This window comes from Coregonus lavaretus (genome assembly GCF_964263955.1).
Source record: "Coregonus lavaretus genome assembly, chromosome: 24".
Lineage (NCBI taxonomy): Eukaryota > Metazoa > Chordata > Actinopteri > Salmoniformes > Salmonidae > Coregonus > Coregonus lavaretus.
In genome coordinates this window covers 4,501,712-4,528,004 of record NC_140011.1, presented here as the reverse complement: position 1 = coordinate 4,528,004, position 26,293 = coordinate 4,501,712, and the positions used below count along the sequence as shown (strand labels likewise).

Sequence of the window (26,293 nt, the reverse complement as noted above, 5' to 3'; positions counted from 1 at the left end):
ATGGGTATTCCAGCATGACAATGACCCAAAACACAAGGCCAAGGCAACAAAGGAGTGGCTCAAGAAGAAGCACATTAAGGTCCTGGAGTGGCCTAGCCAGTGTCCAGACCTTAATCCCATAGAAAATCTGTGGAGGGAGCTGAAGGTTCGAGTTGCCAAACGTCAGCCTCGAAACCTTAATGACTTGGAGAAGATCTGCAAAGAGGAGTGGGACAAAATCCCTCCTGAGATGTGTGCAAACCTGGTGGCCAACTACAAGAAACGTCTGACCTCTGTGATTGCTAACAAGGGTTTTGCCACCAAGTACTAAGTAATGTTTTGCAGAGGGGTCAAATACTTATTTCCCTCATTAAAATGCAAATCAATTTCTAACAATTTCTGGATTTTTTTGTTGTTATTCTGTCTCTCACTGTTCAAATAAACCTACCATTAAAATTATAGACTGATCATGTCTTTGTCAGTGGGCAAACGTACAAAATCAGCAGGGGTTCAAATACTTTTTTCCCTCACTGTATACAGTGGGGAAAAAAAGTATTTAGTCAGCCACCAATTGTGCAAGTTCTCCCACTTAAAAAGATGAGAGAGGCCTGTAATTTTCATTCATCACGTCAACTATGACAGACAAAATGAGAATTATTTTTCCAGAAAATCACATTGTAGGATTTTTTATGAATTTATTTGCAAATTATGGTGGAAAATAAGTATTTGGTCAATAACAAAAGTTTCTCAATACTTTGTTATATACCCTTTTTTGGCAATGCCACAGGTCAAACGTTTTCTGTAAGTCTTCACAAGGTTTTCACACACTGTTGCTGGTATTTTGGCCCATTCCTCCATGCAGATCTCCTCTAGAGCAGTGATGTTTTGGGGCTGTCGCTGGGCAACACGGACTTTCAACTCCCTCCAAAGATTTTCTATGGGGTTGAGATCTGGAGACTGGCTAGGCCACTCCAGGACCTTGAAATGCTTCTTAAGAAGCCACTCCTTCGTTGCCCGGGCGGTGTGTTTGGGATCATTGTCATGCTGAAAGACCCAGCCACGTTTCATCTTCAATGCCCTTGCTGATGGAAGGAGGTTTTCACTCATAATCTCACGCTACATGGCCCCATTCATTCTTTCCTTTACACGGATCAGTCGTCCTGGTCCCTTTGCAGAAAAACAGCCCCAAAGCATGATGTTTCCACCCCCATGCTTCACAGTAGGTATGGTGTTCTTTGGATGCAACTCAGCATTCTTTGTCCTCCAAACACGACGAGTTGATTTTTTACCAAAAAGTTCTATTTTGGTTTCATCTGACCATATGACATTCTCCCAATCCTCTTCTGGATCATCCAAATGCACTCTAGCAAACTTCAGACGGGCCTGGCTTAAGCAGGGGGACACGTCTTGCACTGCAAGATTTGAGTCCCTGGCGGTGTAGTGTGTTACTGATGGTAGGCTTTGTTACTTTGGTCCCAGCTCTCTGCAGGTCATTCACTAGGTCCCCCCGTGTGGTTCTGGGATTTTTGCTCACCGTTCTTGTGATCATTTTGACCCCACGGGGTGAGATCTTGCGTGGAGCCCCAGATCGAGGTAGATTATCAGTGGTCTTGTATGTCTTCCATTTCCTAATAATTGCTCCCACAGTTGATTTCTTCAAACCAAGCTGCTTACCTATTGCAGATTCAGTCTTCCCAGCCTGGTGCAGGTCTACAATTTTGTTTCTGGTGTCCTTTGACAGCTCTTTGGTCTTGGCCATAGTGGAGTTTGGAGTGTGACTGTTTGAGGTTATGAACAGGTGTCTTTTATACTGATAACAAGTTCAAACAGGTGCCATTGATACAGGTAACGAGTGAAGGACAGAGGAGCCTCTTAAAGAAGAAGTTACAGGTCTGTGAGAGCCAGAAATCTTGCTTGTTTGTAGTTGACCAAATACTTATTTTCCACCATAATTTGCAAATAAATTCATTAAAAATCCTACAATGTGATTTTCTGGATTTTTTTCTTCTCAATTTGTCTGTCATAGTTGACGTGTACCTATGATGAAAATTACAGGCCTCTGAAATCTTTTTAAGTGGGAGAACTTGCACAATTGGTGGCTGACTAAATACTTTTTTTCCCCACTGTATGTATGTGTGTATGTACAGTGGGGGAAAAAAGTATTTAGTCAGCCACCAATTGTGCAAGTTCTCTCACTTAAAAAGATGAGAGAGGCCTGTAATTTTCATCATAGGTACACGTCAACTATGACAGACAAAATTAGAAAAATAAATTCACAAAATCACATTGTAGGATTTTTCATGAATTTATTTGCAAATTATGGTGGAAAATAAGTATTTGGTCAATAACAAAAGTTTCTCAATACTTTGTTATATACCCTTTGTTGGCAATGACAGAGGTCAAACGTTTTCTGTAAGTCTTCACAAGGTTTTCACACACTGTTGCTGGTATTTTGGCCCATTCCTCCATGCAGATCTCCTCTAGAGCAGTGATGTTTTGGGGCTGTCGCTGGGCAACACGGACTTTCAACTCCCTCCAAAGATTTTCTATGGGGTTGAGATCTGGAGACTGGCTAGGCCACTCCAGGACCTTGAAATGCTTCTTACGAAGTCACTCCTTCGTTGCCCGGGCGGTGTGTTTGGGATCATTGTCATGCTGAAAGACCCAGCCAAGTTTCATCTTCAATGCCCTTGCTGATGGAAGGAGGTTTTCACTCAAAATCTCACGATACATGGCCCCATTCATTCTTTCCTTTACACGGATCAGTCGTCCTGGTCCCTTTGCAGAAAAACAGCCCCAAAGCATGATGTTTCCACCCCCATGCTTCACAGTAGGTATGGTGTTCTTTGGATGCAACTCAGCATTCTTTGTCCTCCAAACACGACGAGTTGAGTTTTTACCAAAAAGTTATATTTTGGTTTCATCTGACCATATGACATTCTCCCAATCCTCTTCTGGATCATCCAAATGCACTCTAGCAAACTTCAGACGGGCCTGGACATGTACTGGCTTAAGCAGGGGGACACGTCTGGCACTGCAGGATTTGAGTCCCTGGCGGCGTAGTGTGTTACTGATGGTAGGCTTTGTTACTTTGGTCCCAGCTCTCTGCAGGTCATTCACTAGGTCCCCCCGTGTGGTTCTGGGATTTTTGCTCACCGTTCTTGTAATCATTTTGACCCCACGGGGTGAGATCTTGCGTGGAGCCCCAGATCGAGGGAGATTATCAGTGGTCTTGTATGTCTTCCATTTCCTAATAATTGCTCCCTTCTTCAAACCAAGCTGCTTACCTATTGCAGATTCAGTCTTCCCAGCCTGGTGCAGGTCTACAATTTTGTTTCTGGTGTCCTTTGACAGCTCTTTGGTCTTGGCCATTGTGGAGTTTGGAGTGTGACTGTTTGAGGTTGTGGACAGGTGTATTTTATACTGATAACGAGTTCAAACAGGTGCCATTAATACAGGTAACGAGTGGAGGACAGAGGAGCCTCTTAAAGAAGAAGTTACAGGTCTGTGAGAGCCAGAAATCTTGCTTGTTTGTAGGTGACCAAATACTTATTTTCCACCATAATTTGCAAATAAATTCATTCAAAATCCTACAATGTGATTTTCTGGATTTATTTTTCTCAATTTGTCTGTCATAGTTGACGTGTACCTATGATGAAAATTACAGGCCTCTCTCATCTTTTTAATTGGGAGAACTTGCACAATTGGTGGCTGACTAAATACTTTTTTTCCCCACTGTATATGTGTGTGTGTATATATATAAAACATGTGGGATTGGAAGTTATGCAGACAATTACATTGATGGAAGTTACAATCTATATGCAATATTAAGCTGAATAAAAATAATGGACTGTAGCATTATCAACACAGTGGCTGATCCATAGTAGTCTGTTACTCCTCCCAGAGCACAACTTTAAAGTGGAACTGACAGCGTTTTAATTACTTTGCAGATATGAAACAAACACAATCATAATATCAGTAAAAAATATCAAATTCCCAGTTTATGCTACAAAACCAACTTTATAAGAGGTTTTAAAAATAGGTTATATTTGACGCTTTGAACACACCGACTGCGTTATTGCACCAAATAGTATGCAGCATCATCTAGACATGTTTGCAACAAAAGTTCAACGTCTGCTACCATTTCTGTCAACCCGTTTACGCATACAGTTTGACGCATACGTTCGATAAATCCAACGTATGCACCACACAGAACGCACTGCAACTGCCTCTGCAACGCAATGCTGCAAGGCAAACGCAGCGTTCCATTGGAAATGAATGTACTTCTGGTGTACCAAAACACAATGACGCAGTCGATGTGTTCGAAGCATAAGGCATTGTTGGCAGAATAGATGGATATAGTTCAATGCATGATTAATATAATTCAACAATACATTTCTTGGTAGTCCCAAAAAAATTGCTATCAGGTTGTAAATCAAAGCTGGCCTGGTACATTGTTTGCTGCCTCCACCCATTCAGGATGCACCGTTTCAGTTTCAATGACTCAATATTTTGAAGAAAAACGGACGACTGTAAGGCTGGGAATGTCAATACAAGTCACAGCAAGCACTGTGAATGAATAACCAAACAACTAAACCTGCAATAAAACACCATGCAAAGGAAAAACATGCAGGCCTATTACAGCAACATTTCAATAGTAGCCTATGCTGGCTACTCAACTACAAGACATTTCGAGTGCACCATACAGCAATGCTGCATTCATTATTCATTTAGCAAGCTAAAAACACGGAGCCTAACGTTAGCTAGCTACTAGGAGGATGTCATGCCATTGGAGGAGTGGGTGAGTGACCGACTTTTGCCCCTCATATCGTTTTTCAGTGGCTACATTTAGAGATGCAGGTGTCATTTGCTGCTGCCTGTAAACACACACTCCAGTTCAAAGTGCAGGCCCGTGTGGCAAATGGCTTATTTGCATATAGGCCTATTGTAGCTCTGATTGGCTATGGCGCACCGGTCTGCGTAGACTCCGGTCTTGGACAAGACAGATGTTTTATTTACTGTAGTGTCTATTAATTGTCCAAACGCACGTTAAACAAATCAAAATATATTTTATATTTGAGATTCTTCAAAGTAGCCACCCGTTGCCTTGATGACAGCTTTGCACACTCTTGGCATTCTCTCAACCAGCTTCATGAGGTAGTCACCTAGAATGCATTTCAATTAATAGGTGTGCCTTGTTAAAAGTTAATTTGTGGAATTTCTTTCCTTCTTTTAATGCGTTTGAGCCAATCAGTTGTGTTGTGACAAGGTAGGGGTGGTATACAGAAGATAGCCCTATTTGGTAAAAGATCAAGACCATATTATGGCAAGAACAGATCAAATAAGCAAAGAGAAATGACAGTCCATCATTACTTTAAGACATGAAGGTCAGTCAATCCAGAACATTTAAATAACTTTTATAGTTTTTTGAAGTGCAGTCGCAAAAACCATCAAGCGCTATGATGAAACTGGCTCTCATGAGGACCGCCACAGGAAAGGAAGACCCAGAGTTACCTCTGCTGCAGAGGATAAGTTCATTAGAGTTACCAGCCTCAGAAATTGCAGCCCAAATAAATGTTTCACAGAGTTCAAGTAACATAAAATGTTCAGAGGAGACTGCGTGAATCAGGCCTTCATGGTCGAATTGCTGCAAAGAAACCACTGATAAAGGATACCAAAGAAGAAGAAGATACTTGCTTGGGCCAAGAAACACAAGCAATGGACATTAGACCGGTGGAAATCTGTTCTTTGGTCTGATGAGTCCAAATTTGAGATTTTTGGTTCCAACCTCTGTGTCTTTGTGAGACGCAGAGTAGGTGAATGGATGATCTCCGCATGTGTGGTTCGCACTGTGAAGCATGGAGGAGGAGGTGTGATGGTGTTTTGCTGGTGACACTGTCTGTGATTTATTTAGAATTCAAGGCACACTTAACCAGCATGGCTACCACAGCATTCTGCAGCGATACACCATCCCATCTGGTTTGCGCTTAGTGGGACTATCATTTGTTTTTCAACAGGACAATGACCCAACACACCTCCAAGAAGGAGAGTGATGGAGTGCTGCATCAGATGACCTGGCCTCCACAATCACCCGATCTCAACCCAATTGAGATGGTTTGGGATGAGTTGGACCGCAGAGTAAAAAGGAAAAGCAGCCAACAAGTGCTAAGCATATGTGGGAACTCCTTCAAGACTGTTGGAAAAGCATTCCAGGTAAAGCTGGTTGAGAGAATGCCAAGAGTGTGCAAAGCTGTCATCAAGACAAAGGGTGGCTACTTTGAAGAATCTAAAATCTAAGATATATTTTGATTTGTTTAAAACTTTTTTGGTTACTACATGATTCCATATGTGTTATTTCATAGTTTTGATGTCTTCACTATTATTCTACAATGTAGAAAATTGTAAAAATAAAGAAAAACCCTTGAATGAGTAGGTGTGTCCACATTTTTGGACTGGTACTGTACGTCATTCCCAAATATTCCATACATTTATGAAAATGTGAAAAATGACCATATACAGTGGGCGAAAAAAGTATTTAGTCAGCGACCAACTGTGCAAGTTCTCCCACTTAAAAAGATGAGAGAGGCCTGTAATTTTCATCATAGGTACACGTCAACTATGACAGACAAAATGAGAAAGAAAAATCCAGAAAATCACATTGTAGGATTTTTAATGAATTTATTTGCAAATTATGGTGGAAAATAAGTATTTGGTCACCTACAAACAAGCAAGATTTCTGGCTCTCACAGACCTGTAACTTCTTCTTTAAGAGGCTCCTCTGTCCTCCACTCTTTACCTGTATTAATGGCACCTGTTTGAACTTGTTATCAGTATAAAAGACACCTGTCCACAACCTCAAACAGTCATACTCCAAACTCCACTACGGCCAAGACCAAAGAGCTGTCAAAGGACACCAGAAACAAAATTGTAGACCTGCACCAGGCTGGGAAGACTGAATCTGCAATAGGTAAGCAGCTTGGTTTGAAGAAATCAACTGTGGGAGCAATTATTAGGAAATGGAAGACATACAAGGCCACTGATAATCTCCCTCGATCTGGGGCTCCACGCAAGATCTCACCCCGTGGGGTCAAAATGATCACAAGAACGGTGAGCAAAAATCCCAGAACCACACGGGGGGACCTAGTGAATGACCTGCAGAGAGCTGGGACCAAAGTAACAAAGCCTACCATCAGTAACACACTACGCCGCCAGGGACTCAAATCCTGCAGTGCCAGACGTGTCCCCCTGCTTAAGCCAGGCCCGTCTGAAGTTTGCTAGAGTGCATTTGGATGATCCAGAAGAGGATTGGGAGAATGTCATATGGTCAGATGAAACCAAAATATAACTTTTTGGTAAAAACTCAACTCTTCGTGTTTGGAGGACAAAGAATGCTGAGTTGCATCCAAATAACACTATACCTACTGTGAAGCATGGGGGTGGAAACATCATGCTTTGGGGCTGTTTTTCTGCAAAGGGACCAGGACGACTGATCCGTGTAAAGGAAAGAATGAATGGGGCCATGTATCGTGAGATTTTGAGAGAAAACCTCCTTCCATCAGCAAGGGCATTGAAGATTAAACGTGGCTGGGTCTTTCAGCATGACAATGATCCCAAACACACCGCCGGGCAACGAAGGAGTGGCTTCGTAAGAAGCCTTTCAAGGTCCTGGAGTGGCCTAGCCAGTCTCCAGATCTCAACCCCATAGAAAATCTTTGGAGGGAGCTGAAAGTCCGTGTTGCCCAGCGACAGCCCCAAAACATCACTGCTCTAGAGGAGATCTGCATGGAGGAATGGGCCAAAATACAAGTAACAGTGTGTGAAAACCTTGTGAAGACTTACAGAAAACGTTTGACCTGTGTCATTGCCAACAAAGGGTATATAACAAAGTATTGAGAAACTTTTGTTATTGACCAAATACTTATTTTCCACCATAATTTGCAAATAAATTCATTAAAAATCCTACAATGTGATTTTCTGGAATTTCTTTTCTCAATTTGTCTGTTATAGTTGACGTGTACCTATGATGAAAAGTACAGGCCTCTCTCATCTTTTTAAGTGGGAGAACTTGCACAATTGGTGGCTGACTAAATACTTTTTTTCCCCACTGTATAAGCGCTCGCTTGTCACATTTTTTTTTTTTAAAGGTTCCTGGGGGTGTATATGATTTTAATAAGATTTCATGTTGCTTAAACACTGTCAGTTGCACTTTAATGGGAGTCTGCTGCAGGCATCTGGGGCTGTAGGTGGAATCAGGCCCCGGCATGCATTACCCTCGCAGGGTTAGGGAGTTTTTTTTATAGGTAGAGTGGGGTTAAACAGTAACAGCACAAGGATGGCCTCTCCTGTTTGGGCATGCATGTAGGGCCTCCACACAATGAGACACAATCCATTTCTCTAACGCCCCCAACAACCCACACAAGCCATTATGAAATCTAAAATGAAGAATGTAAGTGGTAACCGCCATGGCTGGTATCAAGAAAATGCCTGCAGGGCAGGGGGGCAACGGATTGCGAATGAAAGAGGTGGTGGATAATGGCATTGGCACCGACTGGGTAACCCATAATATGAAAAACGAGATGGAGATTGAGACAAAACATGTCACGGTTGTTTAAATGTCCTCCATACGGAGTAGCCTGGTGAAAACAAGCGCTGCCCTTTCTGTCTGTCAACGCCTGTCATAATAAAGCAGGTCTTACTGTTTGGAAGCACAAACAACCTCCGTCAACTCTCTCTTCAGCCTTCTCTGGTAATCAACTGTGAACAAGTGAAAGTTATGTTGCTATGTACTGCACATGACCTATGCCTTGAAATACTGAAGTATGAATCAGAATACATGATTCTGAATAAAGGTTGTTGGTTGGTTAGTTGGGTCAGTATGCAAGCACCTCTATATCATAGTCTTTGTTCATGTTGCTGGATATGAACCATGCCATCATGGTGTCAGTTGATCTGCCATTGCGCCCACTTTACTGCAGCCTCTCTCTCACAACAGCCAGATTATCCCGGGCCGAGGCCAGGGTCACCCCGTGGCCCATAAAGCAACCAGAGAAGGGTGGCACTCACTCTGCTCCCTGCAAAAGAGGATTATGGGTAGAACACAAAGATGCCAATCACACGGGTGGTCCCTGACACAAGTGTGTGTGTGTGTGTGTGTGTGTGTGTGTGTGTGTGTGTGTGTGTGTGTGTGTGTCACAGGATCATGCGCTTCCCATGGCAGCTGTGTAAGGAGAAAGTGCGTCGAATCCTACAGGAGGCGCTGCGTGTGTGGAGTGACGTCACGCCCCTGAAGTTTACCGAGGTCAGCAGTGGGAGAGCTGACATCATCATCGACTTCACCAGGTAATAATCATACTAGATGATAGATGTTATAAGTTTGTATTTGTGCATTTTGTGCATTATAGTAAGAGGCAAAAACACCTTGTATTGGCTAACACTCTGAGGCATCCAAAGTGCCAGGCTTGGGATCAAGATCAACTCTTTTTCAACTCACTTATTTCAGGAAATCAAAAAAAAGTTTAGGAAATAAAGAGAAATGTCCAATCAATTAATATGACCGTTTTTCAATATACTTTCAATATACCAGCATAACTGTGCATGACTCAACTAGAAATGAATCACAGTATTTGTGAAGTACACATCAGCACTGCCATACAGTATATGTATGTCTTATATCACTTACCTGATGTAACTCAGTATGTCTGACTGAGCTGTGAAGCATTCAACCATTACAACAACTATTGACAGCACATAGGAGATTGCATTTCATATGTCTAGAGTGCTTTTTTATCAGGTTCATCTTGTTGACTTAGACAGGTGAAGTTGTCATTTTATCAGACAAAATCACAAGGAACTTTTTAAAAGGAGTTAAGGGATTAGAGATGGTTGGACAGATAATCTGCTCTGCTGTTGGACATTCATACAGCTGTGTGAAGGTGAGTTAGGGGTTGTCTGTTTAGGAAAGATGGGAAATAAAGGGAGGGGTGTTACAACTAGTACAGGTGTAAAATGTCTAACAGGCCAACACCAGTGTTCAGTTATCTCAGTCCAATCACCAACCTTGGGGGCAATTTCTATTTACTCAATCCAAAAATGCGATGCATGTACTGTATGTATGAATTGGTGAATGGTCAGTTATTTTCAAAGAAAGTTTCTATAATTCCTGAACTGAATTTCCAATCCAGACCCTGAATTCACCAACTCAGTTAAACGGAGGTGAATTGACCCCAACCCTGCCCGTCACTCACCGATGTCTATAATACAGATGTAGGATATTAATTTGATCACTGTTTTGTTCCTGAGAATTGTCCTGCACTGCAGGAAATGTAGACTTGTAGTGTGCTCAAGGTTTAAAAAGGCTTCTAAAGTTTGTAATTTCCACTTTAAAAGGTCAGAATTGTTATGCCTCAACGAAAAATGTATCAACCCCTTCAAAACATTTATATTAATTATAATCCACATTTCTTGTTGCGGCAGGATTATTTTCCTGCTGTAGCAAACTGGCTCAAATTAACATGCTACATCTGTAAGCCATGCTCCAGGGTGGATTCCCCCCCCCCTCTCCAACCCACGCTTGAATGTTACAAAGCAGGACTTGTTTACTGCGGTTTATGTGAATGAACGTCCTCAGGGCAAACTTTTCCCAACCTCATCGTATTTCTCGTTCTGGCACGAGCACAACAGCATTACATTCCCTTGTCGTAAATGACTGTAGTTTTACAGTATCCACCTTCAGACCAGACCTACAGTGCCTTCAGAATGTATTCATACCAGTTGACTTATTCCACAGTTTGTTGTCAACAGGCAAAATTGATTAAATATATTTTTTTCTCACCCATCTATCTACACACAATACCCCACAATGACAAAGTGGAAACATATATATATTTTTTTGCAAATTGATTTAAAATGAAATACATAAATATCGAATTTACATACAGTGCCTTCGGAAAGTATTCAGACCCCTTGACTTTTTCCACATTTTGTTACGTTACAGCCTTATTCTAAATTGGATTAAATAAAAATTTTCCCTCATCAATCTACACACAATACCTCATAATGACAAAGTGAAAACAGGTTTTTCAAAAAAAATTATAATTTATAAAAAATACAAAACAGAAATACCTTATTTGCATAAGTATTCAGACCCTTTGCTATGAGACTCGAGATTGAGCTCAGGTGCATCCTGTTTCCATTGATCATCCTTGAGATGTTTCTACAACTTGATTGGAGTTCACCTGTGGTATATTTAATTGATTGGACATGATTTGAAAAGGCACACACCTGTCTATATAAGGTCCCACAGTTGACAGTGCATGTCAGAGCAAAAACCAAGCCATGAGGTCGAAGAAATTGTCCGTAGAGCTCCGAGACAGGATTGTGTCGAGGCACAGATCTGGGAAAGGGTACCAAAAAATATCTGCAGCATTGAAGGTCCCCAATAACACAGTGGCCTCCATCATTCTTAAATGGAAGAAGTTTGGAACCACCAAGACCCTTCCTAGAGCTGGCTGCCCGGCCAAACTGAGCAATCGGCGGAGAAGGGCCTTTGTCAGGGAGGTGACCAAGAACCCGATGGTCACTCTGACAGAGCTACAGAGTTCCTCTGTGGAGATGGGAAAACCTTCCAGAAGGACAACCATCTCTGCAGCACTCCACCAATCAGGCCTTTATGGTAGAATGGCCAGACGGAAGCCACTCCTCAGTAAAAGGCACATGACAGCCCTCTTGGAGTTTGCCAAAAGGCACCTAAAGGACTCTCAGACCATGAGAAACAAGATTCTCTGGTCTGATTAAACCAAGATTGAACTCTTTGGCCTGAATGCCAAGCGTCACGTCTGGAGGAAGCCAGGCACCGCTCATCACCTGACCAATACCATCCCTACAGTGAAGCATGCTGGTGGCAGCATTATGCTGTGGGGATGTTTTTCAGTGTCAGGGACTGGGAGACTAGTCAGGATTGAGGGAAAGACGAATGGAGCAAAGTACAGTGAGATCCTTGATGAAAACCTGCTCCAGAGCGCTCAGGACCTCAGACTGGGGCGAAGGTGGACTCCAATCACGTTGTAGAAACATCTCAAGGATGATCAATGGAAACAGGATGCACCTGAGCTCAATTTCGAGTCTCATAGGAAAGAGTCTGAATACTTATGCAAATAAGGTATTTCTGTTTTGTATTTTTTAAGTCATTCAAATCTTGCCATAGATTTCCAAGCCGATTTAAGGCAAAACTATAACTAGGCCACTCAATGTCGTCTTGGTAAGCAACTCCAGTGTATATTTGGCCTTGTGTTTTAGGTTATTGTCCTGCTGAAAGGTGAATTTATCTCCCAGTGTCAGACTGAACCAGGTTTTCCTCTAGGATTTTGCCTGTGCTCAGCTCTATTCCATTTATTTTTATCCCAAAAAACACCATAGTCCTTGCTGACAAGCATACCCATAACATGATGCAGCCACCACCATGCTTAAATATATGAAGAGTGGGACTCAGTGATATGTTGTGTTGGATTTGCCCCAAACATAGCACTTTGTTTTTTACAGTTTTACTTTAGTGCCTTATTGCAAACAGGATGCATGTTTTGGAATAGTTTTATTCTGTACAGTCTTACTTCTTTTCACTCTGTCATTTAGGTTGGTATTGTGGCGTAACCAGGCTCTGTCGCAGCCGGCCGTGACCGGGAGTGACCGGCCGTGACCGGGAGACTCATGGGCAGCGCACAATTGGCCTAGCGTTGTCCAGGGTAGGGGAGGGAATGGCCGGCAGGGATGTAGCTCAGTTGATAGAGCATGGCGTTTGCAACGCCAGGGTTGTGGGTTCGATTCCCACGGGGGACCAGTATGAAATAAAAAAATAAATAAATTTAAAAAAATTCACTAACTGTAAGTCGCTCTGGATAAGAGCGTCTGCTTAATGACTAAAATGTAAATGTAAAATGTAACTACAATGTTTAATATCCATTCTCAATTTTCTCCTATCACAGCCATTAAACTCTGTAACTGTTTTAAAGTCACCATTGGCCCCACGGTTTCCTTCCTCTCCTGCATCTGAGTTAGGAAGGACGCCTATATCTTTGTAGTGACTAGGTGTCACCATCCAAAGTGTAATTAATAACTTCACCATGCTCAAAGGGATATTCAATGTCTGCTTTTTTTTTTTTTTACCCATCTACCAATAGGTGCCCTTCTTTGTGAGGCATTGGAAAACGTCCCTGGACCTTACAGATAATTGTATGTGTGGGGTACAGAGATGGGGTAGTCATTTAAAAATCATGTTATACACTATTATTGAGTGAGTCCATGCAACTTATTATGTGACTTGCTAAGCACAGTTTTATTCCTATTTAGGCTTGCCATAAGAAAGAGGTTGAATACTTATTGACTCAAGACATTTCAGCTTTTCATTTTTAATTAATTTGTGAACATTTCTATAAACATACAGTGGGGAAAAAAGGATTTAGTCAGCCACCAACTGTGCAAGTTCTCCCACTTAAAAAGATGAGAGAGGCCTGTAATTTTCATCATAGGTACACGTCAACTATGACAGACAAATTGAGAAAAAAAATTCCAGAAAATCACATTGTAGGATTTTTAATGAATTTATTTGCAAATTATGGTGGAAAATAAGTATTTGGTCACCTACAAACAAGCAAGATTTCTGGCTCTCACAGACCTGTAACTTCTTCTTTAAGAGGCTCCTCTGTCCTCCACTCGTTACCTGTATTAATGGCACCTGTTTGAACTTGTTATCAGTATAAAAGACACCTGTCCACAACCTCAAACAGCCACACTCCAAACTCCACTATGGCCAAGACCAAAGAGCTGTCAAAGGACACCAGAAACAAAATTGTAGACCTGCACCAGGCTGGGAAGACTGAATCTGCAATAGGTAAGCAGCTTGGTTTGAAGAAATCAACTGTGGGAGCAATTATTAGGAAATGGAAGACATACAAGACCACTGATAATCTCCCTCGATCTGGGGCTCCACGCAAGATCTCACCCCGTGGGGTCAAAATGATCACAAGAACGGTGAGCAAAAATCCCAGAACCACACGGGGGGACCTAGTGAATGACCTGCAGAGAGCTGGGACCAAAGTAACAAAGCCTACCATCAGTAACACACTACGCCGCCAGGGACTCAAATCTTAAGCTTAAGCCAGTACATGTCCAGGCCCGTCTGAAGTTTGCTAGAGTGCATTTGGATGATCCAGAAGTGGATTGGGAGAATGTCATATGGTCAGATGAAACGAAAATAGAACTTTTTGGTAAAAACTCAACTCGTCGTGTTTGGAGGACAAAGAATGCTGAGTTGCATCCAAAGAACACCATACCTACTGTGAAGCATGGGGGTGGAAACATCATGCTTTGGGGCTGTTTTTCTGCAAAGGGACCAGGACGACTGATCCGTGTAAAGGAAAGAATGAATGGGGCCATGTATCGTGAGATTTTGAGTGAAAACCTCCTTCCATCAGCAAGGGCATTGAAGATGAAACGTGGCTGGGTCTTTCAGCATGACAATGATCCCAAACACACCGCCCGGGCAACGAAGGAGTGGCTTCGTAAGAAGCATTTCAAGGTCCTGGAGTGGCCTAGCCAGTCTCCAGATCTCAACCCCATAGAAAATCTTTGGAGGGAGTTGAAAGTCCGTGTTGCCCAGCGACAGCCCCAAAACATCACTGATCTAGAGGAGATCTGCATGGAGGAATGGGCCAAATTACCAGCAACAGTGTGTGAAAACCTTGTGAAGACTTACAGAAAACGTTTGACCTGTGTCATTGCCAACAAAGGGTATATAACAAAGTATTGAGAAACTTTTGTTATTGACCAAATACTTATTTTCCACCATAATTTGCAAATAAATTCATTAAAAATCCTACAATGTGATTTTCTGGATTTTTTTTCTTCATTTTGTCTGTCATAGTTGACGTGTACCTATGATGAAAATTACAGGCCTCTCTCATCTTTTTAAGTGGGAGAACTTGCACAATTGGTGGCTGACTAAATACTTTTTTTCCCCACTGTAATTCTACTTTGGACACAAAATCTAAATTTTATCAATTTTAAATACTGTCTGCGATGACAGCATTACTTTGATCATTTACTGTACAGAAGGTCCAATGGAGCCTACTTGAATATCTGAGCCGAGAACCCAGCAAATATTCAGTGTCAATATCCCCTTCAAGTGAATCTTAATTCATCTCAAAATGGATACATCCCTTGTATGTAAAGTACAAACTTAATAACAAACACGTAAATCAGATTTGTATGGAGCCCCTAAAGTGACGTTATGACTTATGAAGTGGTCATGAGGTGAACTTTGTCTAAAACAAAATGGGTGACCACCCGGCCTTGTGCCTCTGTGTTTGTTGTGTAGGTACTGGCATGGTGACAACCTGCCCTTTGATGGTCCTGGAGGCATTCTGGCTCATGCCTTTTTTCCCAGAACTCACCGGGCAGGGGACATCCACTTTGACTATGACGAGAGTTGGACAGTGGGCAACAGCATGGGTGAGTGAATAGCATAAATAAGCGATTTATGAGCCTATACGTACAGATGTAGGATCTTAATTTGAACACCCTGTTGCAGGAGAACTTTCCTGCAATGCAGGACATTTAAAACTTGTAGTGTATTTGAGGTTTAAAAAGGGTTCTGAAGTTTGTAATTTCCACTTTGAAATTTTTGACTTGATTTTACCTTACGAAAAATGTATCACCCCTACAAAAATGCCCATTAATTATAATCCACATAATAAGTCTCATTTCTTGTTGCTGCAGAATTATTTTCTTTCTGTAGCAAAATGGCTCAAATTAGGATCCTACATCCGTAGTAGTTTATAAGGGAAGATACTGAATAAACATTGCCAAAGATACTGCAAGGTTACTGCCTAAATCTTGCTCAGGAAAATTTGGTTAAAGCCCTCTGTTACTGTCCCTTGTCCTATGTCCCATGGTGGTCCCTCAGGCACAGACCTCCTGCAGGTGGCGGCCCATGAGTTTGGCCACGTCCTCGGCCTCCAGCACTCCCTGGTCGACGGAGCCGTCATGTCCCCATTCTACAGCTTCTCATACCCGTTGGGGCTGAGTGACGATGACAAGCAGGGCATCCAACACCTCTACGGCCCACCGCGGAAAGCCCCCCCTGTCATCACAGAGACCAATGAGATCGAAAACACTGTGGTGAGGACAGCACATGACAAAACATTAATAGAAGTTCAACTTATTAGTGATCACATCCATTGTTGGGAGCATATACAGTGCCTTCAGAAAGTATTAACACCCCTTGACTTTTCCCACATTTTGTTGTGTTACAAAGTGGGATTAAAATGGATTTAATTGTCATTTTTTGTCAACGATCTACACAACATACTCTGTAATGTCAAAGTGGAAGAAACATTTTAACAAAAAGAAAGTCAAGGGGTGTGAATACTTTCTCAATAAACTTAAACATTAGTAGGCTTATACGCAATGCTCATTTCAGTGGCCCAATTAATGTTGTTGACAAAAGTTGAGATTCAAGAAAGTGTCTAGCCTTCCAATAGGCTGAGTTGAGCTTCTGCCATATTGCTTTTTCATGACAACCTGTGCTCACTGTGTGTCTCTCTCGCCATGACTTGGCCACAGCCGGACCCCTGCAGGACTAACTTTGACGCAGTGTCCATGATCAGAGGCGAGCTGTTCTTCTTCAAGTCCCGCTATGTGTGGCGTATCCGCGAAGGCCGACTGCAGGTTGGGTACCCGGCGCTAGCAACGCGCCACTGGAGGGGGATCCCCAATAACATCGATGCGGCCTATGAAGACAAGACTGGAAACAGCTGGTTCTTCCAAGGTGGGTTCCACCATAAAAACAGAATAACTGCCATACTCTGGGGGCCTTTACCCATTTGAGTAAGTATATTTCTATGGGTTCCACAGCTCTGTTGGTAGCAGTGGCTTTTGAGCTCTGATATTTGGCAGGTATGGTAAGAAGTAGCTCGTCCAAGGGCAATAAGTCAAAGTTATCCTGATGGTGGCGCTGTAGTGCCATAGGGCTTGAAACATGGCTGCTTGCAACTATATATATATATTTTTAAAGGAGATATTATTTTATGACAGGACATTTCAAAGCAAATTTGGAGACAGGTATGGTAGGGGTAAAGAAAGGAAGGGTACAGACAGGAGAGGCCCAAGGTGAGACTTGTGTGGTCCAGAGTCGGGAGTTTAGACTGCTATACCAGACTCTGGCACATTGGTAGCAGTTCTGAGTGGGACCGAAAGTGTGTGCTTTGAGAGCCATTTTTCTGAAAGTCAAGTTAGGTCAAACTTCTAAAATGGAAGGATTAGACAGCAGATCACCAGGGGGCAAATATGCAGGGGGGTAAATGCAAGTGATTTTAGTTAATTCATACACAAACAATCCATGGCTTAAGGACTCTTATGCTCTGGTTTTGTTTATTTGAACAATGTCAATCATAGTGATGACAGATGACAGAAACACGGTCCACACTTGCAAGGGTGTATAGTGTGTGTAGTGTGTATGTATGTGTGTGTTGTTTTAATGGTCATGTAAACTCCCCACCTCCCACCAGGGCTTAGCCAGTGTTTGGGTGGGCCAATTAGGTCCGCAGCTCCTACAAACAGCAGCAGTAGGGAGGGAGATGAAACACAGGGTACAGGTTTCAGCCTGTGCATCTGAAGTGGTTTATGTGACCCACCGTCTGCTTAGCACAAAAGTGATACAGGGTCTGATATGATTCCATCCCACAAAAAGTTAACATTACAATTGGGAGTAGACTAATCCTAATCTGATCCTAGATCTGTGTCTTAAAAGACGAGCAATTTATGGTGTGTTCTCATTTGGGTCCCCTGTGTGTGACATCATCAAAAGGTGACAGTTACTGGGTGTTTGACGCGGAGAGGAAGATCACTGGGCCGGACTCGTTGAGTCGGCTGGGCCTCCACGTGTCGGACATCCAGGCAGCCCTCATGTGGGGCGAGGACAAGGCCCAGAAGACTTACCTCTTCAAGTCGGGCACCTACTGGTGCTTCAGCCCCCTGGAGAACCGGGTGGAGACAGCCCACCCGCGCAGCATGCAGGACTGGAGGGGCATCCCCATGGACATCGACGCCGCCTTCCAGGACCGATATGGTGAGAGTCGTACTTGCATTACTATAAGAAGAAAAGATAAGTTAATAATGTACATATTTGGCCATGATCCACCATGTGGTGTTGTGTGTGCCCAGTTGAATTGATAGCAAGGAATTGTGTATTTCTGACAGTTCAATTGTGTGTGTTTGTGTGTTTCAAGTTACAAGTTGTATTAGTCGTATGTACAGGATACACATGGTATACACCGCCCAACGAAATGCTTACTTGCAGGGTCCTTCTCGACAATGCAACAACAATAAGAAATAATGAAAGATAAGTATACGAACATAAATGTTCCAAAGCCAAGCAGCTATCCTGCACCATTCCCAGAAAGTTGTGGGAAGGTTGTGTCGTGGAAATTACCACCAGGGACACTGAAGTAAATATTAAATGAATAATGATTTATTATCAGCAAGCTGGAGAGGTTCCAACAAACTTAAAGCACCATAGTACATGTCGGTCGGGAGTCCCGTTAGTTCTCTTATATACGGCTATACAAAGTTATATAAGTATGATTTACATGATTCATTATTCATCATTAACTTTAGTTCCTGCACGTGACTGACCAATACCTCACGAGGCTTCTTCTCTCCAAGCTGAGTCCTTGAAACTGAGATACCCCTTTCGGTTCTCATACAGCAATATTCTGGGCATACTGCTAAATTGCTTATACTTATAGTGAGGATTCCTCCCAGACAATATCAATCAGTCACTTGCATGAACCCAGTCAAATTGGTTATTAGAAAAGCACAAACATAACATTTTCCTTCACAGTTGTATGCAAAATAACCATAAGACAACTGTGCTCTCACCAAGCTCTAAGAATCATATGATTCTCCGAACGTTATGTGCTAGCTGGGAACTGCCTCTGAGCCTGTTGGTTTCAGACCTCAAGCTCCGATATCGTCTGCCCAACGGTAAGGGAGTGAACAGCTTGTGGCTGGGGTGTGGGGCCTTCCTCAGGCACCGTTTCGAGTAGATGTCCTGGATGGGTGGAAGCACGGTCCCAGTGATGTACTGGCCCGTCTTCACCACCCACTGGAGGGCCTTGTGGTCGTGGACGGAGCAATTCCTTTACCAGGCCGTGATGCAACCGGTCAGAACGCTCTCGATGGTGCAGCAGTAGTATTTGGAGAGGACACGTGGTGGCATGCCCAATTTCTTCAGCCGCCTTAGAAAGTAGAGACGCTATTGCGCCCTTTTGACAACCCACTTGGGCACACACTGGTTGAATCAATGTTGTTTCAACATAATTTGTGAATGTATTGTGATGTGGAATCAACATGGAAAATACATTGGAATTGAAAAAGTCATTAACCAGCACTGTTTTTATTTAATTTCAACCAGCGTTGTAAACATTGAAATTAGGGTAAAACTTCAACTTCAATACATTGACTTAAACTGACTAAAAGGTTGTTACAATCTAATTTCAACATAATCATCAAAACAATATACGTTGAAATTGCATTGAAAATTCCACATAGAAACGTACAAAATCATTGATTCAACCAGTGTGTGCCCAGTGGGAAGAGTGGTGGTGTTGTTGGTCCATGGACGCCAAGGAATTTAAAACCGCTGACTCTCTACTGCAGTCCCATTGATTTGGATCGGGGCATGTCAATGAACAGCATTCTCACATAGGTGTTCTTCTTGTCCAGATGTGTTAGGGTCATGTGAGTAGCGATGTAAAGTGGGTCCAGTGTGCCTGGCATGCTGGCCTTGATGTGGGTCATGACCAGCCTCTCTCTCGAAGCACTTCATGATGACCGGGGTGAGTGCGACGGGGCAATAAGTCATTTGGGCATGTCACCTTGTTTTTATTGGGCACTGGGACGATGGTGGTCTCCTTGAAGCAGGAGGGGACTACAGCCTGGGACATGGACAGGTTGAATATGTGCGAGAAGATGCCCACCAGCTGGTCAGGACACACTGAGGATGCGGCCAGGGATGACATCTGAGCCGGCGGCTTTGTGGATATTCACTCTTTTGAGGGTTTTCCTCATGTCTGCCTCGGAGAGCGAAAGCACTTGGTTGCCCGGAGCCTTCCTGGATGGCCCGGCATTGTCTGCCTCGAAGCGAGCATAGAATGTGTTAAGCTTGTCTAGAACGGAGGCTTCAGCTTGTACCTGCTTGCCTTGTACGTGTCGCGAGCCAGCGAGTCATCAGGGTTCGTCCTGCTGACATTGAATGCATTTAAAGTGACACTGACATTGAAAGTGTGTGTGTGTATACAAGCCATGATAATTCTGTTGAACTGCAGTGGACTGATTGTTGACCCTTTGTCCTCTTGACAGGATATGCTCATTTCCTGAGTGGGATGCAGTATTGGAAGTTTGACCCGGTGGAGATGAAGGTTCTGGAAGGATACCCACGCTATATCGGCATGGACTTCTTTGGCTGCCCGCTTCCTATTATCGATAAAGCCCAGGAAGAGTCCGTATCGCCCCAAGAGGTGAATGGAATATCACGGCCAAATTAATTTGTTTGTGCTTAAGACTGATGTCGTTCCAGTGGGACTTTAGACTGATATAATTTCATCATTGCGTGACATCAACAGGTTGACTGCAGCTGTTGGTCTATTAGAGGTGAGGACTTGGTTGAAACCTTCATTATGAACCCAGTCTGAGGTCCGTGGCTGTCTGAAGACCACTAGAAATTGAGGTCATATTTCAACGGATGAATTGGGTATACCATCCACAATATGATATTTGCTGGTGTAAAATCGATGCACAGGCTTTCAGAGATACGTTAAAGAGCACACGGCCAGCTAACTGAAAATAAATCTATGTACGCAACTGGTAACTGTAAATGGACATCTTCATTCAAGATAAGTAACTTCAACACTTTAGTTATTGACCATCATAACGCAATCAATCAATAGCCAGCTTTTTGTCTCAAGACAAATGCTTACCTCTTATTGCATCGAATAATAAGTAGTGGAATGTTCTTTTATTTACTTGTATTTGCCTTTGTTCTGTACCAGAGGCCAATGACTGTTACAAAGGTTTTGTATAGCCTCTTTAACCTACTATTGAACAGTGGCATTTTCAAATCATTAGAAACAGTAGTTAGAGTATTATTTCAATACTGTATGAGTACTTTTCTCTTTTAAAACGTCAACCGGTGTACTAGAAAAGTGAGGTGACAATTCCATGTTTCTTATTGGTGCTCATCACCCCATCAACAGCCAATGATACTCTTCTCAGGAAATGCACATTTAACAAACTATAGCCTCTGCTGAATATATATATATATATTACTTGATATATAGCCTTCATTCTTATTTATTGTTGTTTATGTGTTGTCAAAAGTGTTTTATCCACAGATGAGTCTCAAGCATTTTCCCGCTTTCTTTTCTGCCATTGTTTCGACAAAACCTATCAGGTGTAGCAGTGTACACCTATTTGACAGGGACCCACATTTTCTCTCCAGCCTCATTGAGCTTTCTATTTCACACACAGGTGCTCAAACAGACTCAACGAGGAAGGTAAACGTGTACCTCAAATAAAGTGCTTTGCCTTTAACACTTAAAGGTACATTACACTCCAAAATCAACGTTTGTCAGATGTTTTGATACCTTAAAAGTAGTGTTCTGTTAACGTAAATCCACGACATCTGTTTTGTACATCCCGCTATATGCCACAATCCAAAATGAATGGAAACGATAAGCTTATCTTTTCCATTTATTTGCGGTTGACGCATATAGCTAGAGGGTTGTGAATTCATCCTGACTTTAGTCTAGTTTTGAGGCCTGAAGACGTATGACAAAGTTTGATTTTGGAGTATAATGTCCCTTTAACACAACATTGATATGATGATTTTACAGTGGTGGAAGCCAAGCATCGCATATCAACAGTTGTCACAGTGATACCTCATCAGGTAAAACGTCCTTCATGCTCTTCTCTGACTACTCCAGGATGGTGCTGTAAACTTTATTCATGTTGTAGTGTGCAGCCATTTGTCATGCAGCTAGCGTCAATGAAAAAGTAGTTGGTGCTGCAGTGTATCAGTGCAGGCCACTGATACCATTTCTTCACTTTTTTTGATACATTGTGATCTGTCATTGATTGCAAGATAACTATTTCACATAGCTGAGGTGAAAGAGCCCTCACTTGCACGGGTTATTTTTGGCTACAGAGCATTGTCTGTTGAAATGTCTCCCAAACACAGCTTTTTAAACCATGTGTATGTAAGTATCCCAGATATCAATCTAACCATCCACCTTTCCTATGATTTTTTTTTTTTTTACTTAAATATATTTTATACTATGTAAATATTTCTTTTTTTATAAATGCTGTATAATACTTTGATACCAATAAAAAATATATTGGTTTGAATAAAATTACATTTTGTTTTGCAAATAAAATGTTTCACTATATTCACTTAGTATTTAGTATTTTATTGGGATCCCCAATTAGCCGCTGCCAATGTAGCCAGCGGCTACTCTTCCTGGGGTCCAAACCGGAAACAATACAACAAATAAAATACATAATATATACTGAATGTACAACATTTCCATTCACTGGAACTAAGAGGCCTAGCCCGAACCATGAAAAACAGCCCCAGACCATTATTCCTCCTCCACTAAACTTTACAGATGGCACTATGCACTGGGGCAGCTAGCGTTCTCCTGTCATCCGCCAAACCCAGATTCATCCGTCGGACTGCCAGATGGTGAAGCGTGATTCATCACTCCAGAGAACGTTTCCACTGCTCCAGAGTCCAATGGCGGCGAGCTTTACTCCACTCCAGCCGACGCTTGGCATTACACATGGTGATCTTAGGCTTGTTTGCGGCTGCTCGGCCATGGAAACCCATTTCATGAAGCTCCCGACAAACAGTTCTTGTGCTGATGTTGCTTCCAGAGGCAGTTTTGGAACTCTGTAGTGAGTGTTGCAACCGAGGACAGACGATTTGTACATGCTGCGCGCTTCAGCACTCGGCGGTCCCGTTCTGTGAGCTTGCGTGGCATACCACTTCGTGGCTGATCCGTTGTTACTCCTAAACGTTTCCACTCCACAATAACAGCACTTACAGTTGACCTGGGATACTCTAGCAGGGCAGAAATTTGATGAACTGACTTGTTGGAAAGGTGGCATCCTATGACGGCGCCATGTTGAAAGAGCTCTTCAGTACGGGCCATTCTACTGCCAATGTTTGTCTATGGAGATTGCATGGCTGTGTGCTCAATTTTATACACCTGTCAGCAACGGGTGTGGCTGAAATAGCCGAATCCACTAATTTGAAGGGGTGTCCACATACTTTTGTATAATACAGTGTATATTTGTCAGTGTCAGCAAAGTAGGCTACCCGTAATTTATCGTATTAAGAAAGATTCTGCTGCCTCCAGTCATATAAAGTGTAGTAGAATTGCATGACATGTGTTTATAAAAGCCACATTTTTTCCTGTATCTGATATAGCCTATAGCCTAGGCCTACTCTACACTATATGCGCTCAGCCATGCATTGAACTGTCTTTTTTTGCGAACAGTGATTGAGTTATATTAACAGCCTAAATTATGACTATCAAATCTACTCATCACATTACCAATAAATAGTATCATCTTACATAAGTCTGCAAATGCGATGATGCATGGAATGCTTTAATATAAAGGTGCATTTTTCTAGTGAAAATTCGCTTTCCTAAACTTGAACCCGCTGCCTATGATCCCGTGCCTTTATCACAGTCAACAACACATATTTTATAGTAAGAATAGGCATATAACAGAATGAAAGAGAACATGTATTTTCCCCAACTAACCTTGCTGACTGTTGCAGGGAGCACAAAGTGATATTCTGGGCTTATAAAACAAGTGTTATGAGCAAGAGCAGTGTGCAGGTTTCTCTTTTATTGGCTTTATATCACAGAGGCATACAGTGGCTTGCGAAAGTACTCACCCCCCTTGGCATTTTTCCTATTTTGTTGCCTTACAAACTGGAATTAAAATAGATTTTTTGGGGGTTTGTATCATTTGATTTACACAACATGCCTACCACTTTGAAGATGCAAAATATTTTTTGGGGTGAAACAAATAATTAAATACTTGGTAGAGCCACCTTTTGCAGCAATTACAGCTGCAGTTCTCTTGGGGTATGTCTCTATAAGCTTGGCACATCTAGCCACTGGGATTTTTGCCCATTCTTCAAGGCAAAACTGCTCCAGCTCCTTCAAGTTGGATGGGTTCCGCTGGTGTACAGCAATCTTTAAGTCATACCACAGATTCTCAATTGGATTGAGGTCTGGGCTTTGACTAAGCCATTCCAAGACATTTAAATGGTTCCCCTTAAACCACTCAAGTGTTGCTTTAGCAGTATGCTTAGGGTCATTGTCCTGTTGGAAGGTGAACCTCCGTCCCAGTCTCAAATCTCTGGAATACTGAAACAGGTTTCCCTCAAGAATTTCCCTGTATTTAGCGCCATCCATCATTCCTTCAATTCTGACCAGTTTCCCAGTCCCTGCAAATGAAATACATCCCCACAGCATGATGCTGCCACCACCATGCTTCGCTGTGGGGATGGTGTTCTCGGGGTGATGAGAGGTGTTGGGTTGCGCCAGACATAGTGTTTTCCTTGATGGCCAAAAAGCTCAATTTTAGTCTCATCTGACCAGAGTACCTTCTTCCATGTTTGGGGAGTCTCCCACATGGCTTTTGGCGAACACCAAACGTGTTTGCTTATTTTTTTCTTTAAGCAATGGCTTTTTTCTGGCCACTTTTCTGTAAAGCCCAGCTCTGTGGAGTGTACGGCTTATAATAATAATATGCCATTTAGCAGACGCTTTTATCCAAAGCGACTTACAGTCATGCGTGCATACATTTTTGTGTATGGGTGGTCCCGGGGATCGAACCCAATACCTTGGCGTTACAAGCGCTGTGCTCTACCAGATGAGCTACAGAGGACCACAGAAGTGGTCCTATGGACAGATACTCCAATCTCCGCTGTGGAGCTTGGCATCTCCTTCAGGGTTATCTTTGGTCTCTTTGTTGCCTCTCTGATTAATGCCCTCCTTGCCTGGTCCGTGAGTTTTTGTGGGCGGCCCTCTCTTGGCAGGTTTGTTGTGGTGCCATATTCTTTCCATTTTTTTATAATGGATTTAATGGTGCTCTGTGGGATGTTCAAAGTTTCTGATATTTTTTTATAACCCAACCCTGATCTGTACTTCTCCACAACTTTGTCCCTGACCTGTTTGGAGAGCTCGTTGGTCTTCATGGTGCCGCTTGCTTGGTGGTGCCTCTTGCTTAGTGGTGTGGCAGACTCTGGGACCTTTCAGAACAGGTGTATATATACTGAGATCATGTGACACTTAGATTGCACACAGGTGGACTTTATTTAACTAATTATGTGACTTCTGAAGGTAATTGGTTGCACCAGATCTTATTTAGGGGCTTCATAGCAAAGGGGGTGAATACATATGCAAGCACCACTTTTCTGTTATTAATTTTTTTGAAACAAGTTATCTTTTTCATTTCACTTCACTAATTGGGACTATTTTGTGTATGTCCATTACATGAAATCCAAATAAAATTCCATTTAAATTACAGGTTGTAATGCAACAAAATAGAAAAAACGCCAAGGGGGATGAATAGTTTTGCAAGGCACTGTAGATACATAAAGTGCTTTCAATTGTAAAAGGTAAAACAAATATGTTTGAAAATACCCTCAAATAAAAGGTGACATTCTGTACTGTCGCTTCATAAAAGATTTGATCTCAAATCCAAAATGCTGGAGTATAGAGCTAAATTGAACGTTTTAGCTTCACTGTCCAAATAAATACGGAGGGGAGTGTATTTCTCACAGTTCTCATGGTGTTCACTAAATTGTTATGCAATTGCCAACTTCCAGTGTCTTACTGCAGGGCAAAATATCATCATTAATTGAATGCCAAATGTGTTATGATTAATTTGACTTACAGACAATGCTTCTACAAAATGATAGCAAGAAGGATGGAGTTTGATAACATCTGCATTTCCACAGTGTGACTTTCACCATTTTGGAATGTAAACAATTCTTCTTCTACAGGATTTAGCATATTAAACGAACAGCACACAGACTCAGGACAGTTACCCCAAGTGGTCAACAATGGAATGACACAATAGCCTAAAGGAACTCAAACCCCAACTCCAGGAGCCAGAACACACCTAACCCTAATTTGCAGTGGTGTAAAAATACTTTAAAGTAGCTTTTGGGGGTATCTGT

The 26,293-nt window shown here is 42.3% G+C and overlaps 1 protein-coding gene across 1 annotated transcript in view; it reads left to right on the top strand.

The window, feature by feature from the left end:
• LOC311099748 (stromelysin-3-like) overlaps positions 1 to 20,576 on the top strand; it is a gene marked incomplete at both ends in the record, with an annotated part of 57,978 nt that extends 37,402 nt beyond the window's left edge. Inside the window, 6 exons of the mRNA XM_084140488.1 lie at positions 9,175 to 9,318; positions 15,347 to 15,480; positions 15,935 to 16,149; positions 16,594 to 16,798; positions 17,837 to 18,097; positions 20,392 to 20,576. Of these exons, the coding sequence (XP_083996614.1) occupies positions 9,175 to 9,318; positions 15,347 to 15,480; positions 15,935 to 16,149; positions 16,594 to 16,798; positions 17,837 to 18,097; positions 20,392 to 20,576 (1,144 nt within the window). The remainder of the gene's footprint in view (positions 1 to 9,174; positions 9,319 to 15,346; positions 15,481 to 15,934; positions 16,150 to 16,593; positions 16,799 to 17,836; positions 18,098 to 20,391) is intronic.
• Positions 20,577 to 26,293: the final 5,717 nt, after the last annotated feature.